Source organism: Canis lupus, chromosome 2 (genome assembly GCF_003254725.2).
Source record: "Canis lupus dingo isolate Sandy chromosome 2, ASM325472v2, whole genome shotgun sequence".
Lineage (NCBI taxonomy): Eukaryota > Metazoa > Chordata > Mammalia > Carnivora > Canidae > Canis > Canis lupus.
Genome location: NC_064244.1, coordinates 11,750,660 through 11,762,921, shown reverse-complemented (window position 1 = coordinate 11,762,921; position 12,262 = coordinate 11,750,660). Strand labels below are relative to the sequence as shown.

The following is a 12,262-nucleotide window of genomic DNA, read 5'->3' as shown; positions in this document are numbered from 1 at the left end:
TACCTTACCATTTAAAGAAGTTCATGATCATAGTATCGGAATAGCAGGGAGTTATAGAAATTCTGATGTGAACAGCAGATCATTTGACATTTTTAGACTAACAGACTTGAGAGTTAGAGGACTAGAATTGGGTTCCATATCTGCTGCTCCCTCTCTATTAACTTGAGCAAATTATATTATTAACCAGTTTTTCTCCTCTGTGAAAAAGGATATATATGGGTATACCACACAATGTTATGAGGATTAAATGAGGTAATGCCAAAACTCTTAGGATAGTCTTAAAACAGAGCAGGTTTTCAGTAAATTAAAGTGGTAATGGTGCTCATAATGGTAAAGGGGAAAAGGAAAAGCCAGAGAGACACTGGTAATAGAAGTTAGGTTTCATGGGCAGTTTAAAGAATCCCCAAATATAGAGAGCTGGGTGAGAACAATGATTTAATACGTTGTGCATACCACTCACTAGTGTAGAAATGTTATAAATACATTTCATTTTATACTCCTCTCAGCAGCCCTAGAAAGCAAGGCGATATAATTCTCACTTGAAATATGAGAAACCTTATCTTTAAAGTACCTAGCCCGAAGTCACACAACCCATTAACTGAGCCATGTACCAATGAGGCAAAACCAGGACTCAGGTGACTGTCAGTCTTCTCAGTGATCCATGCAATAGCTATCACTTCCCAAGCCTCCATGTACATTGAAAGAGACCACACAACACAGACACACACACACACACACACACACACGCATCTGGTTTATATGTGTTCCTGTTTTTCTAGGGTGATACACCAGAGTGGAACTGAACTTGAACTCTTCCTAGAATGCTATTTCTATGTAGTCAGTTAAGTCCTACTGGCCTCCAGATACATGGTCACAGTAACCAATGCAAAACATCAGTGAGACACTGATGTGGCTGAAGAGTCTGGGAACTCAGGCTAATTCTAATATCAACCCCATAGAATCCAACTTCCCATTTGAGAATTATCTACTTATCTCCTGGAAGTATTTAATCCCTTCATTGCTAACTAGTCATGGATATCTCCCTCCCCATTTCATCTGTTTCCTGCTTTAAACTGTTTTGAGGGATCCCTGGGTGGCGCAGCGGTTTGGCGCCTGCCTTTGGCCCAGGGCGCGATCCCGGAGACCCGGGATCGAGTCCCACATCGGGCTCCCGGTGCATGGAGCCTGCTTCTCCCTCTGCCTGTGTCTCTGCCTCTCTCTCTCTCTGTGACTATCATAAATAAATAAATAATTTTAAAAAAATAAAAATAAACTGTTTTGAGTAAGGTGAAAATATGTTGTACTATGTCTTTGCATCTTATGGATAAAGAACCTGGGTCTAAGCAGAAACTGAAAAGAATGCCTTGTGGAGGTAAACTACAAATCATCTCCCCACCAAAACACCAAATTTTACTCCTTGCTCTGGCCAATGCTTGTGTCCTTTCCACTGTGCTCCATTATACAGTGTAATAAAATGCATATTTAAATTTCCACAGAATTATTTTGATGTAAAGCAAGCCGATGATTTACTCTCAGCCATCAAAGTAAATATTAACGACCCCAGAAAAAAAAATATGCAGCTGTATGTATTTTGATGTAGTTCAGTATCAGACACTCTACTGGTTTTTCTTATAAAAACAAAGCCCTTATATAAGGAAGACTAAAATTGTACTTAAGACCAAACATGACTATAAAATGGTTTATCTGAAAGGTTTGTAGCTATTTATGCTTTACCATACTGGTGGGCTATTTTTAGTCAAAACAGCTAATTTCTCGTTTATGAAGGAAATTTCACATCTGTTCTGTTTAGCACAGCATGGCCCAGAAGCCTGCAGGGTATAGCTCCCCTATCATAATTAAACGGGGAAAAGTAGGGAAGGCAAGATGGGAACTACATCTGACCCTTCAGCAGCATGGGTTTGAACTGTGCGGGCCCACTGACATGCAGTCTTTTCAGTATAGTACTGTAGGTGCAACTTCTCTTCTTTATGATTGTCCTAATCTTCTCTCTAGCTTACCTTATTGCAGTAATACAGTATATCATAGAAATACCACACAAAATATATGTTTACTGACTATTTATGATATCAGTCAACAGTAGGCTATTAGTAGTTAAGTTTTGAGGGAGTTAAAAGTTATCTGTGGATTTTTAACTGTGCGAGGATCAGTGCCCCAAGCCCCACATTGTTCAGGGGCCAGCTGGATATCTCTGGAAGGGCAAATCACTGGAAACCTTTGAAAACATAAAGGACACTGGACATGTGGTATATTGCACCTCCCTGTTGTTGCAACTTCCCTCTTACCCTGATTTTCCTCTTTCCACTCCCTTCCCAATGTTCAATGACTAGCTCCACAATCAGACTCTCTCTAGTTGCCCTTCAAAGTCTTCTTCCAATGGATATTTTCCTATATAAAATTTCTGTTTCTCCTTATTACTTTTCTATTAATGTTCATTATCATTATCTTTTCTCTGCCCAAGTAAATTGTTTCTCTCTCTGCTAAGGTTAGTCTGCTCCTGTAAAGACAAAGACTGTATCTTTGTAACCCCATGACGCCTAAAAAGTGATCAAGTGATTTCTGAGGGGCAAGCCTGAAAAGTGATGATATCTGAAAGGCAGAATGAGAAATCCAAAGCTTCAAATTCATGCCCTAGCCTATGTTTTATCTGGGCTTCAGACCTGCAAATAATATTGGCCAAGGAATACTTCCTTGCATATCACCTTAGGTACCTAAAACGCCAGCATTTTCCCCTATAAATTCTTCCTTCCCTACAAATCCCCCAATTCAGTGAATGAAACCACCAATTACCCTGTGGCTCAGCCAGGAACTTGAACACCACCCTTGACTCTTGCAAATTATCACTGTATATTTCAATCCCAACATTTAAATATCTCACAGATCCCCACAATTCTCACTTCCTACTACATCCCTTTCATTCATTTCATCATTTTTACTAGATTATTACAACAAACCTTTAACGGGGCTCCTGAATTTTAGTCTTAGCCCTTCTGTTGATCTTACATACTGGATCCAGAATTGTCTTTTTAAAACAGGGAACAGGGCAGCCCGGGTGGCTCAGCAGTTTAGCACCGCCTTCAGCCCAGGGCTTGATCCTGGAGTCCTGGAATCGAGTCCCACGTCCGGCTCCTTGCATGGAGCCTGCTTCTCCCTCTGCCTGTGTTCTGCCTCTCTCTCTCTCTCTCTCTCTCTCTCTCTCTCTCATGAATAAATAAATTAAAATCTTAAAAAAAGAAAAAAGGCAGCTACACCATTGGGCAGCCCCATTGGCCCAGCCGTTTGGCGCCGCCTTCAGCCCGGTGTGTGATCCTGGAGACCTGGGATCGAGTTCCATGTCGTGTTTTTTTTGTTTTGTTTTGTTTTGTTTTGTTTTTTTGTTTGTTTTGTTTTGTTTTGTTTTGTTTTGTTTTGTTTTGTTTTAAGCAAGATCCTAGAGACCCGGGATCGAGTCCCGTGTCGTGTTTTTTTTTTTTTTCTATTTATTTCAGAGTATAATGTACTCTTCAGAACCATGGAGGATACTAAATTTATAAATATTTAATATCCATAGGGCATTTTATTTTTGCAAAGATGGGTTCTAAAAACCATAAAACTGAATAGATTAGTAATACAACACACATCAAAATTAGATTTAAAAAGGAGGTTGTGGCTCTCAGTAGCTCTGTCCTGGTGTTAAAGATGTCATACTTAGAATATCACCAAGTACTTTAAGATTTATAAATGTAGGTGTTATCTCTGATTCTAGCAAAAAGAAACCACTGAAATTTTATTCTTTATATTCTTTATATCACAGACATGATAACCATATCACTTTGGCTCCCTGAGTGGAGCCTGCTTCTCCCTCTGCCTGTGTCTCTGCCCTCTCTCTCTCTCTCTCTGTCTGTCATGAATAAATAATATCAAGAAAGAAGAAAGAAAGAAAGAAAGAAAGAAAGAAAGAAAGAAAGAAAGAAAGAAGAAAGAAAGAAACATCTACCTCCGTTCTTAAAATTCTGGCCTCCTAAGTTAAAGTTTAAACTCCTCATTCAGCCTATATGATCTGGCCCCTGTGTGGCTCTGACCTTCTCCCATACTTTCTTCATGTTATCAGTCCAATCAGGCTGAACTTCCTTCAGGTCCTCAAACACACCACTCTCTTCTTGAGCCTTTGAGTCTTTATTCTTATCTTTACACACACACACAAACACACACACACACACACACACACCTGCCCAAATGAATGCCTGATTATCTTCTGGAAAGCTTTTCTTTATTCCCCAAATTTGATTTAGGTGCTCTCCATGGTACTCCCATCATGTTTGTTATATCCATTCCAAATTATATTACTTTTAATAGTGTATTTTAATGCCCCAGTCATTTTTTGTTTGTTTGTTTGTATTTTCCATGAAGCTGGAAGGTCAACAAGAGCAAAGATCACAACTGTATCTTTTTTAGGTCAACATTTCTTAACCATGTGCTATGAGCTGGGTGTTTTTCTAACATTCTCAACAACTCTGGGATAGGTACTATTTTTAACCCTGTGTGACAGAGAGGAACCAGAGGCACAGAGAGATTAATTAGCTTATCCTATATTATACAGCTAATAAGTTGAGTTGAGATTCTTACTCAGGCAGTCTGGCTCTGGTGCCTGCAGCTTTAACAACTTTGTAAACTTCCTGGATTATTTACTGTTACATATCTAGTGCCTAGCCTAGTGCCAGACATTAACAGATGCTCAGAATAGATGTGTTGAATTACAAGTTAGAGGAAGTGGAGGTTTCTATCAAGTATTAGAGTTAAGACAGCCCAACCAGGGAAGAATGGTATCCTGCAAGAGAGGAGGTGTCAAAAAAAAAAAAAAAAAGCGAAGAAAAGCAATTTGGGTATTGAGTAGAGAAACCAACAGGTTTCTCAGATCAGGATGAATGTGAGGATCAAGACCGTAAAGAACCCTGAAGAGCTGGGGATCCCTGGGTGGCGCAGCAGTTTGGCGCCTGCCTTTGGCCCAGGGCGCGATCCTGGAGACCCGGGATCGAATCCCACGTCGGGCTCCCGGTGCATGGAGCCTGCTTCTCCCTCTGCCTGTGTCTCTGCCTCTCTCTCTCTCTCTGTATGACTATCATAAATAAATAAAAAATATATTTAAAAAAAAAAAAAAGAACCCTGAAGGACTAAAGGCACCAACCATTTCCAGGGTCATACCTATGTGACAATATTTAGTTTCTTTCTTTTTTTTTTAAGATTTTATTTATTCATGAGAGACAGAGAGAGAGAGAGAGGCAGAGACATAGGCAGAGGGAGAAGCAGGCTCCATGCAGGGAACCTGATTGGGACTCAATCCCAGGACCCCAAGACCCCAGGATCACGACTTGAGCCAAAGGCAGATCCTCAACCACCAAGCCACCCAGGTGCCCCTATCTAGCTTCTTTTTAATCTATACGCAAATTATCTTTGAAAGTAAACATTAATGCTAGCCTTGAAGGAGGGAATGATACAAGCAGCAAAGGAGCAGGCCCAGGGCAATGAAGGTCAATTTGAGCTATGCTGATGTCTGTCATGGATGCAAAGGTAGGATGTAGGATGTGCACATGCACAAGTGACATTTTGCCAAAAAGTCAAGGTCCTCCATGCAAAGCATTGTCTGCCATGTTAGTGACTACTGTGTGGAACTGAAGACAATACATGTTGCATTAAAGAACAAATTTCAGTATAATCACAAATTTGTCATGTAGACATGATCTAAATAAGTATATTTTACTTAATCCAGGGGAAGAGAAAAAGTATCCTCTTGTGGTTCACCACTCAGGCATGTGAAGAGGATGAACGCAGCAAGGGCCAATGAACAAATTTGTGGAGCACAGGGGAATTCTTGCACTTTTAGCAACTGGGAAGCAATATATTCTCAGTGGCTAGATTTAATGCAGTGATTAACAGCAATATGTCCTCCTCCTTCCTAATAATATTTACAATCTGTGGGTTTTGTGATGCTTCTTTTTAGAGTGCCCATTCGGTTACTGCAGAAATGGTGGGAATTGTGTAGTGGAGAAGAACAGTCCTGTGTGTCGGTAAGGAGCATTGTCTATTTTTTCTTTTGAAAAAAGAAAAATAAATTATTTTTATATTTCTTGAATCCAATATAATATAACACCAATGAACACAAGGTTAATAAGGCAAAAATAGAGGATAGTGACATTATTTCCATTTCTCTGTCTGAAGAAGAGAAAGGAAGATGTGAGTATATTTTAGGGAAAAAATGCAATTATTTAACATGATTTTATATCTTAACATGGTATATAGGGTATAGTTCTAATACTAATTCTTATTTTTAATATTTATATCAAATTGTAAAAAGACTTTTTATATGGGCATTATCCTAGTTCAGATGAACTTAGTATCTCTATTTCCTTACTCCCTTTTTATTTCCCATTTCATATTTCTCTTTTCTGACAACAAAGGATAAAATTAATTCATAAATAAGGCCTTTTTCTAGTTTGTGCAATGGATGTTTATGAGTAGCCAAAGTTAAGGTACAGATAAGGAATACATTTGCATACTTAAAGCAAAAATAAACAAAAACAGTCATTGTGATTTCTTTGGGGAGTTGTTTATATTGCATATCAAAGATTGCTTGATTTTTTTCCCTCACCCTTTAGGGAATTGTGCAAAACAGTTTCATAAATTCCAAAGGAAATGATGCATATTCCATTATGTTTATGTTTATGACTTTTTAATCTAGCAGACCAATGGATATATTGCTTTGCGTATTAGAGAATGGATTGTACGTTGATTCTCAAGTCATAACAAAATACAGACAGATAGAAGTGTCTGGGAAACACTGATTGATAGTTGTTTAAATTCTTATATCCTTCTGAGTCAACACTCGTGTTTTACGAAAAGTTGTTTACCCCTTAAAAAAGCAAAACTTGCTACCAATTAACACAACAAAAAAATTTATGATGAAATATGTTTAGACACTGCTTTAACATTGTTGAAAGCGAATTATTAATGGGTGTCTCTACGTGTTTTGTCTATTTCATTACATAATTTATTTCACAACATCTCAACAAATTACACATTCCCTGTATCAGTTTCCACGGAAATTAATTTGTCACAAACTGTAGGTTGATGGAAAGACAGGATACACAGTATTAATTTTTAAAAATCTCCTAAAATAATGGAGAATGATGCCATAAATAATGTCTATCGAATGTCAGCTGAGTAGATACTGTTGTATAGTGTCAACTGTTTACAGTAAGGAGGTTTGTGTTTTTGTCCTCTCTAACCATGCCAGACAAAAGAGCTCTCTCGGACTATAGCTAGTCTCATCTAAGCAGGAAGAGTTTTGCGTTCTGGGCAACATCCTCTGGTACTTAAATAAACTTTAAAAATGGATATCCAGATGGTGACGTCTGAAATGTGTTTCTCTCACATGAGAAAACTAACATGGGGGAAAAATGCAATGAGAGGATTAAGAGGCAAAGGGACTGGAGGAAGGAAATCACTGCAGCAAAATGTAGAAAGAAATTTTAAAATAGTATTTTTGATGGTAAATAGTATTTTTCAAATACTTAAATAACTAATCATTATCAGTATAAACAAAGGTTTGTAATGTTTCTTTTCCACATTGGTGTGAAGAATGACTTAAGGTTTTTTTCCATATTATAATATGGTAATTTCTTTATTCAAATTCTAATTACTTTAAAACCATGAACTGCAAAAATAAACATATGTATATTATAATAAACTTTTAGAAGGCATACAGTAGTATATCATGCAAAAAGTAGAAACCCGAACATCTAAATCCCACTGTGTAGTATTATGGTTTCTATCTACTTCAGTATGGTTTTCCTTTTACTAACACAGGTTTGCAACAAGCACACATTTGTTTCTTACAGAAATGTAAATTATACTTTACACATTCACTTTGTACCTTATGTTTTTTTTTTCTCTTCATAAAATATTGTTCTGTTCTTCCATGTCAGTACGTTTGGTTCTAGATCCATCACGCACTGGCTGTGTAGCTTTGAGTAAATATCTTTATCTAATTATTTCAGCTTCTTATTTGGCAAACTGAAGAAGATAATAGCACCTATGTCATAGGGTAATTTTGAGACTTAAAGGGGTTAATATATGTGAGACACTCGGTACCATGTTTGACATACAAAAGATACTACAGGAAAACTAGCCATCAGAACTATTATAACATCCTTTTTTATGCTGTGTAGTCTACAATATTTAATGTAGAGTTAGTCATCATTTAAATAACCTCATTAATCCTATTAATGGTTTAGTTTCTTTATTAAATATTTGCTTTCACAAATAATCTTGTAACATCCATCCTTTGACTTGTCGTTGCACAATTCTTTAAGCATAACACATCTTACTGAAATGCAAGATAACACGTAATTTATTTCTAGTTGCATTTAGTTTCAAATTCATTTCCAATTAAATTTTGTATCCAGGTCATTTGTCACACACTGGTATTCTTTTTGATTTAAAGTTAAACGAGGGTGGCTTCAGAATGCAAAGGTTTAGAGTACATATAAAGCACTATGGAAGGATACTGGCTTTATGTCAAACTCCTGTCATTCTCAAGTGTGAGAATTTGTGGTCTTTGTCACCCAAAGAAGTAATGACAGAAAAACAAAGCCCTTTTCTCACCTTGGCATTGTGAATATAAGAACTTCATGGTATCAAAAAGGAGGACATAACCAGAGCCTTTGGATTTTCTCTTAGGACCTAAGGTTCCTTAAGAAAGGACATTCAATTTTTATCTATCATCATAGACAAGAGAGACTTTTATTTTTATTTTTTTAAAGATTTTATTTATTTATTCATGAGAGACACAGAGAAAGAGAGAAGCAGAGACACGGGCAGAGGGAGAAGCAGGCTCCATGCAGGGAACTCAATGTGGGACTTGATCCCGGGACTCCAGGATCACGCCCTGGGCCAAAAGCAGGCACTAAACCACTGAGCCACCCAAGGATCCCCAAGAGAGACTTTTAAAAAAGATCATGTGAGTTGCTGGAAGCTTATCATTATCCACAACAGTAGACACTACTAGGCAAACCATGGTTTTCCATTACTTGAGGACCACCAACAGGGTGGTATGTCTGAGGACCGAAGATGTGAACCATGAGCCAAAGGAGGGAAATTATTCTTCACCTAAGAAGGCTTGGTTATTATATTATTTTGGTATATAAATATGTTTGCTTAAAAAATAGACTGAGCTATGAAATATAAATTCCAAAGGGCAGGAAAGAGGTTACAAGGGAAAAAAATCAAGTCATCAAGGCTAAAAGAAAGAAATAGAAAACAATATCAAATTAATGCACATATGTTTGTATATAATATATACACATATATTATCATACATATACATATATATAAATTTATTATATACTTCATATATGTATATATGAGCTCACATAGTGAAGATAGGCAGAAAAATATTAAAGCTTGAGTTAATTTATAGACTTTGAATACAATTTATCAACAGCTACCCTATCCCACTAGATGCTACATTCTTAAATTCACTTGCCAATAAGGCAGCAGATTTCATTTGGATATCTCATATTCATTACAGATTTATCATGTGCAAAAATACCTGTTGCCTAGACAGGCCATATTCTTCTCTTTCTCTAAGATTTGTATACACAGTTCCCTCTACTTAAAATTTTATGTTTCTACCTTATTTGCCAAAAGATGCCTTTTAATCCTTTAGGTCCAATATAAATGGCAATTTCTCTGAGAAGCCTTTCCCAGAGCAACCAGAGAGAATGCCTTATTCCTCCTTCTGGGCTCCTCTATTGCTTCCCTCATTCTGTTATTTAACAAGTATTGGTTTCACTAAACTACCAATTGAAAACCTGTCCTATGCTGTGAAGATATATATTTCCGATTAAAACTATTCTTTATGACTATCAAAATTTATTTTGTCCAGTTTTTACTAGTTTTATTTGTAAGAATAAGACTTGAACAACCATGGCCACTGAAAATTTTTAAAAAATAAACTATTTTCATATCTTTGTTGCAAAAAAGATAGAAAACATATTTAAAGGATGTAAATATAAAATATATTAAGTTAGGATAAATATTTGCTAGAAAATGGAATAAAAATATCAGTTTAAGGATAATTGAAAATGGAAAATTGGAAAATGGAAATTGGAATCTCTAAATATTAAAGACAGAATGTGTGGGCAAAATTTTAAAGACTATTGTCACAGAAAATAAGAGTCATATTTTCCACACCTTTTCATGAATAGTATCTAATATATACTTGACATTGTAGGAGCTATTTGAATAATAACTGAATGAAGTATAAATTAATGAATACAAAGGGAAAGTCCTGTAATTTCAAGGAAAAGTGGCAGTACTTTTAAATTTGTACCTAAAATCTATTAAGATATGAGCAAATGACCTACCATGGTCCAAATTTCCAGTCACAAAGGAACTGTTGGGGACTTTGTAAATAGTAGCAAGCAGTATACTGAGTGAGGATATTATATGCTCATTATACCAAAAACAAAAATCACTCCAGTTTATAGGACAGAATGGATGGATACCAAAATAGAAAAATATCCATTAAAGAAACTCTACTTTGCTACAATGATAGGAGAGGGTGCGCTTAAACCAGGAATCATATAAACTACCTCAACTCTTCCACACTGGGCTTGAAGAGATAAGTTTTCCGCCTATAAAAAGCCACTGTTTAAAATAAAATTCAGGGGATCCCTGGGTGGTTCAGTGGTTTAGTGCCTGCCTTTGGCCCAGGGCGCGATCCTCAAGTCCCGGGATCGAGTCCCGCATCGGGCTCCCTGCATGGAGCCTGCTTCTCCCTCTGCCTGTGTCTCTGCCTCTCTCTCTCTCTTTATGTCTATCATGAATAGATTTTAAAAAATATATTAAAATAAGCTTATGAACACTTTCCTTCTCCCCATCAAAAACAAAACAAAACAAAAACAAACATGAAGCAAAAAAGAAAAGTGATCTAAGACCCTGACTCCAAACTGAATTAACTATTAATTCAGTTAAATTTAGGGAAATAAGGGGGAGGTAAAACTTAATTGAGATTTTAAAGTCTAAGTACAAATGGATAATAAAACAATAAGATTAAAATAAGAATTGATTAAAGCCAGGAAGGAAATAGGGTGGAAAAGAAAGACTAAGTTATAACATTCTCCCAAGAGAGGATAGATTCAAATTAAATCTATTAAAGAATTCTGAACAAAGTTGGAAAAATAAGCAAGGGAATAAAAAGGAGATAAATTATAAATATCCAAAGAGAAAGTAGTTGAAATGGAAGATAAAGAATGTATATAGGGCAGCCCGGGTGGCTCAGCAGTTTAGCACCACCTCCTGCCCAGGGCGTGATCCTGGAGACCTGGGATGGAGTTCCATGTCAGGCTCCCTGCATGGAGCCTGCTTCTCCCTCTGCCTATGTCTCTGCCTCTCTCTCTCTCTCTCTCTCTCTGTCTGTCTCTCATGAATAAATAAATAGAATCTTAAAAAAAATGTATATAATTGGAGTCTCTAAAGAGGAAAACAAGACAATGGAATGGAACAAATACGTAAAGCTGTAATCCAAGAAAATATTCAGAAATGAATATTCAGAAAATATTCAGAAATGAAAGAAGAATGAATTTTCATGATAAAAGGGCCAGAAGTTACCTGGTAAATTTAATACAAAGCCAGAAACTCCAAGACATATCCTACTAAAAATGAGACTTCAAAATGAAGAAAAATATACTGCTTCAAGAATGGGAGGAATAGGGGAGACCTGGGTGCCTCAGTGGTTGAGCATCTACCTTCAGCTCAGGGCATGATCCTGCGGTCCCAGGATTGAGTCCCACATCAGGCTTCCTGCATGGAGCCTGCTTCTCCCTCTGCCTGTGTCTCTGCCTCTCTCTCTCTCTCTGTGTGTCTCTCATGAATAAATAAATAAAATCTTAAAAAAAAAGAATGGGAGGAATAGGTATTTTGCCTAATATTATCTATCTATATGCATGCATGTGTATACACACACACACACATACACACCTCTCCTCATGGTCTCTAGGGAAAAAGACCAAATAATAAGGAAAGATATTGTCTAATATTAGACTTCTGAAAGCAAAGAAACAAAGAAATCCATTGTGATCATCTCCAGAGTTGCAAAAAAAGTCTTTGACAAAATTCAATTGCCATTCCTGATTTTTTTTTAAAGGGGGTGAGGGGCAGCCTGGGTGGTTTAGTGGTTTAGCGCCACGTTCAGTCCAGGGCATGA

At 36.9% G+C, this 12,262-nt stretch overlaps 1 protein-coding gene across 1 annotated transcript in view; it reads left to right on the top strand.

Moving 5' to 3' along the window:
* Positions 1-12,262, top strand: part of MALRD1 (MAM and LDL receptor class A domain containing 1) — a 649,658-nt gene that overhangs the window by 521,904 nt on the left and 115,492 nt on the right. Inside the window, 1 exon segment of the mRNA XM_049096644.1 lies at positions 5,996-6,062. Coding sequence (XP_048952601.1) covers positions 5,996-6,062 — 67 coding nt within the window.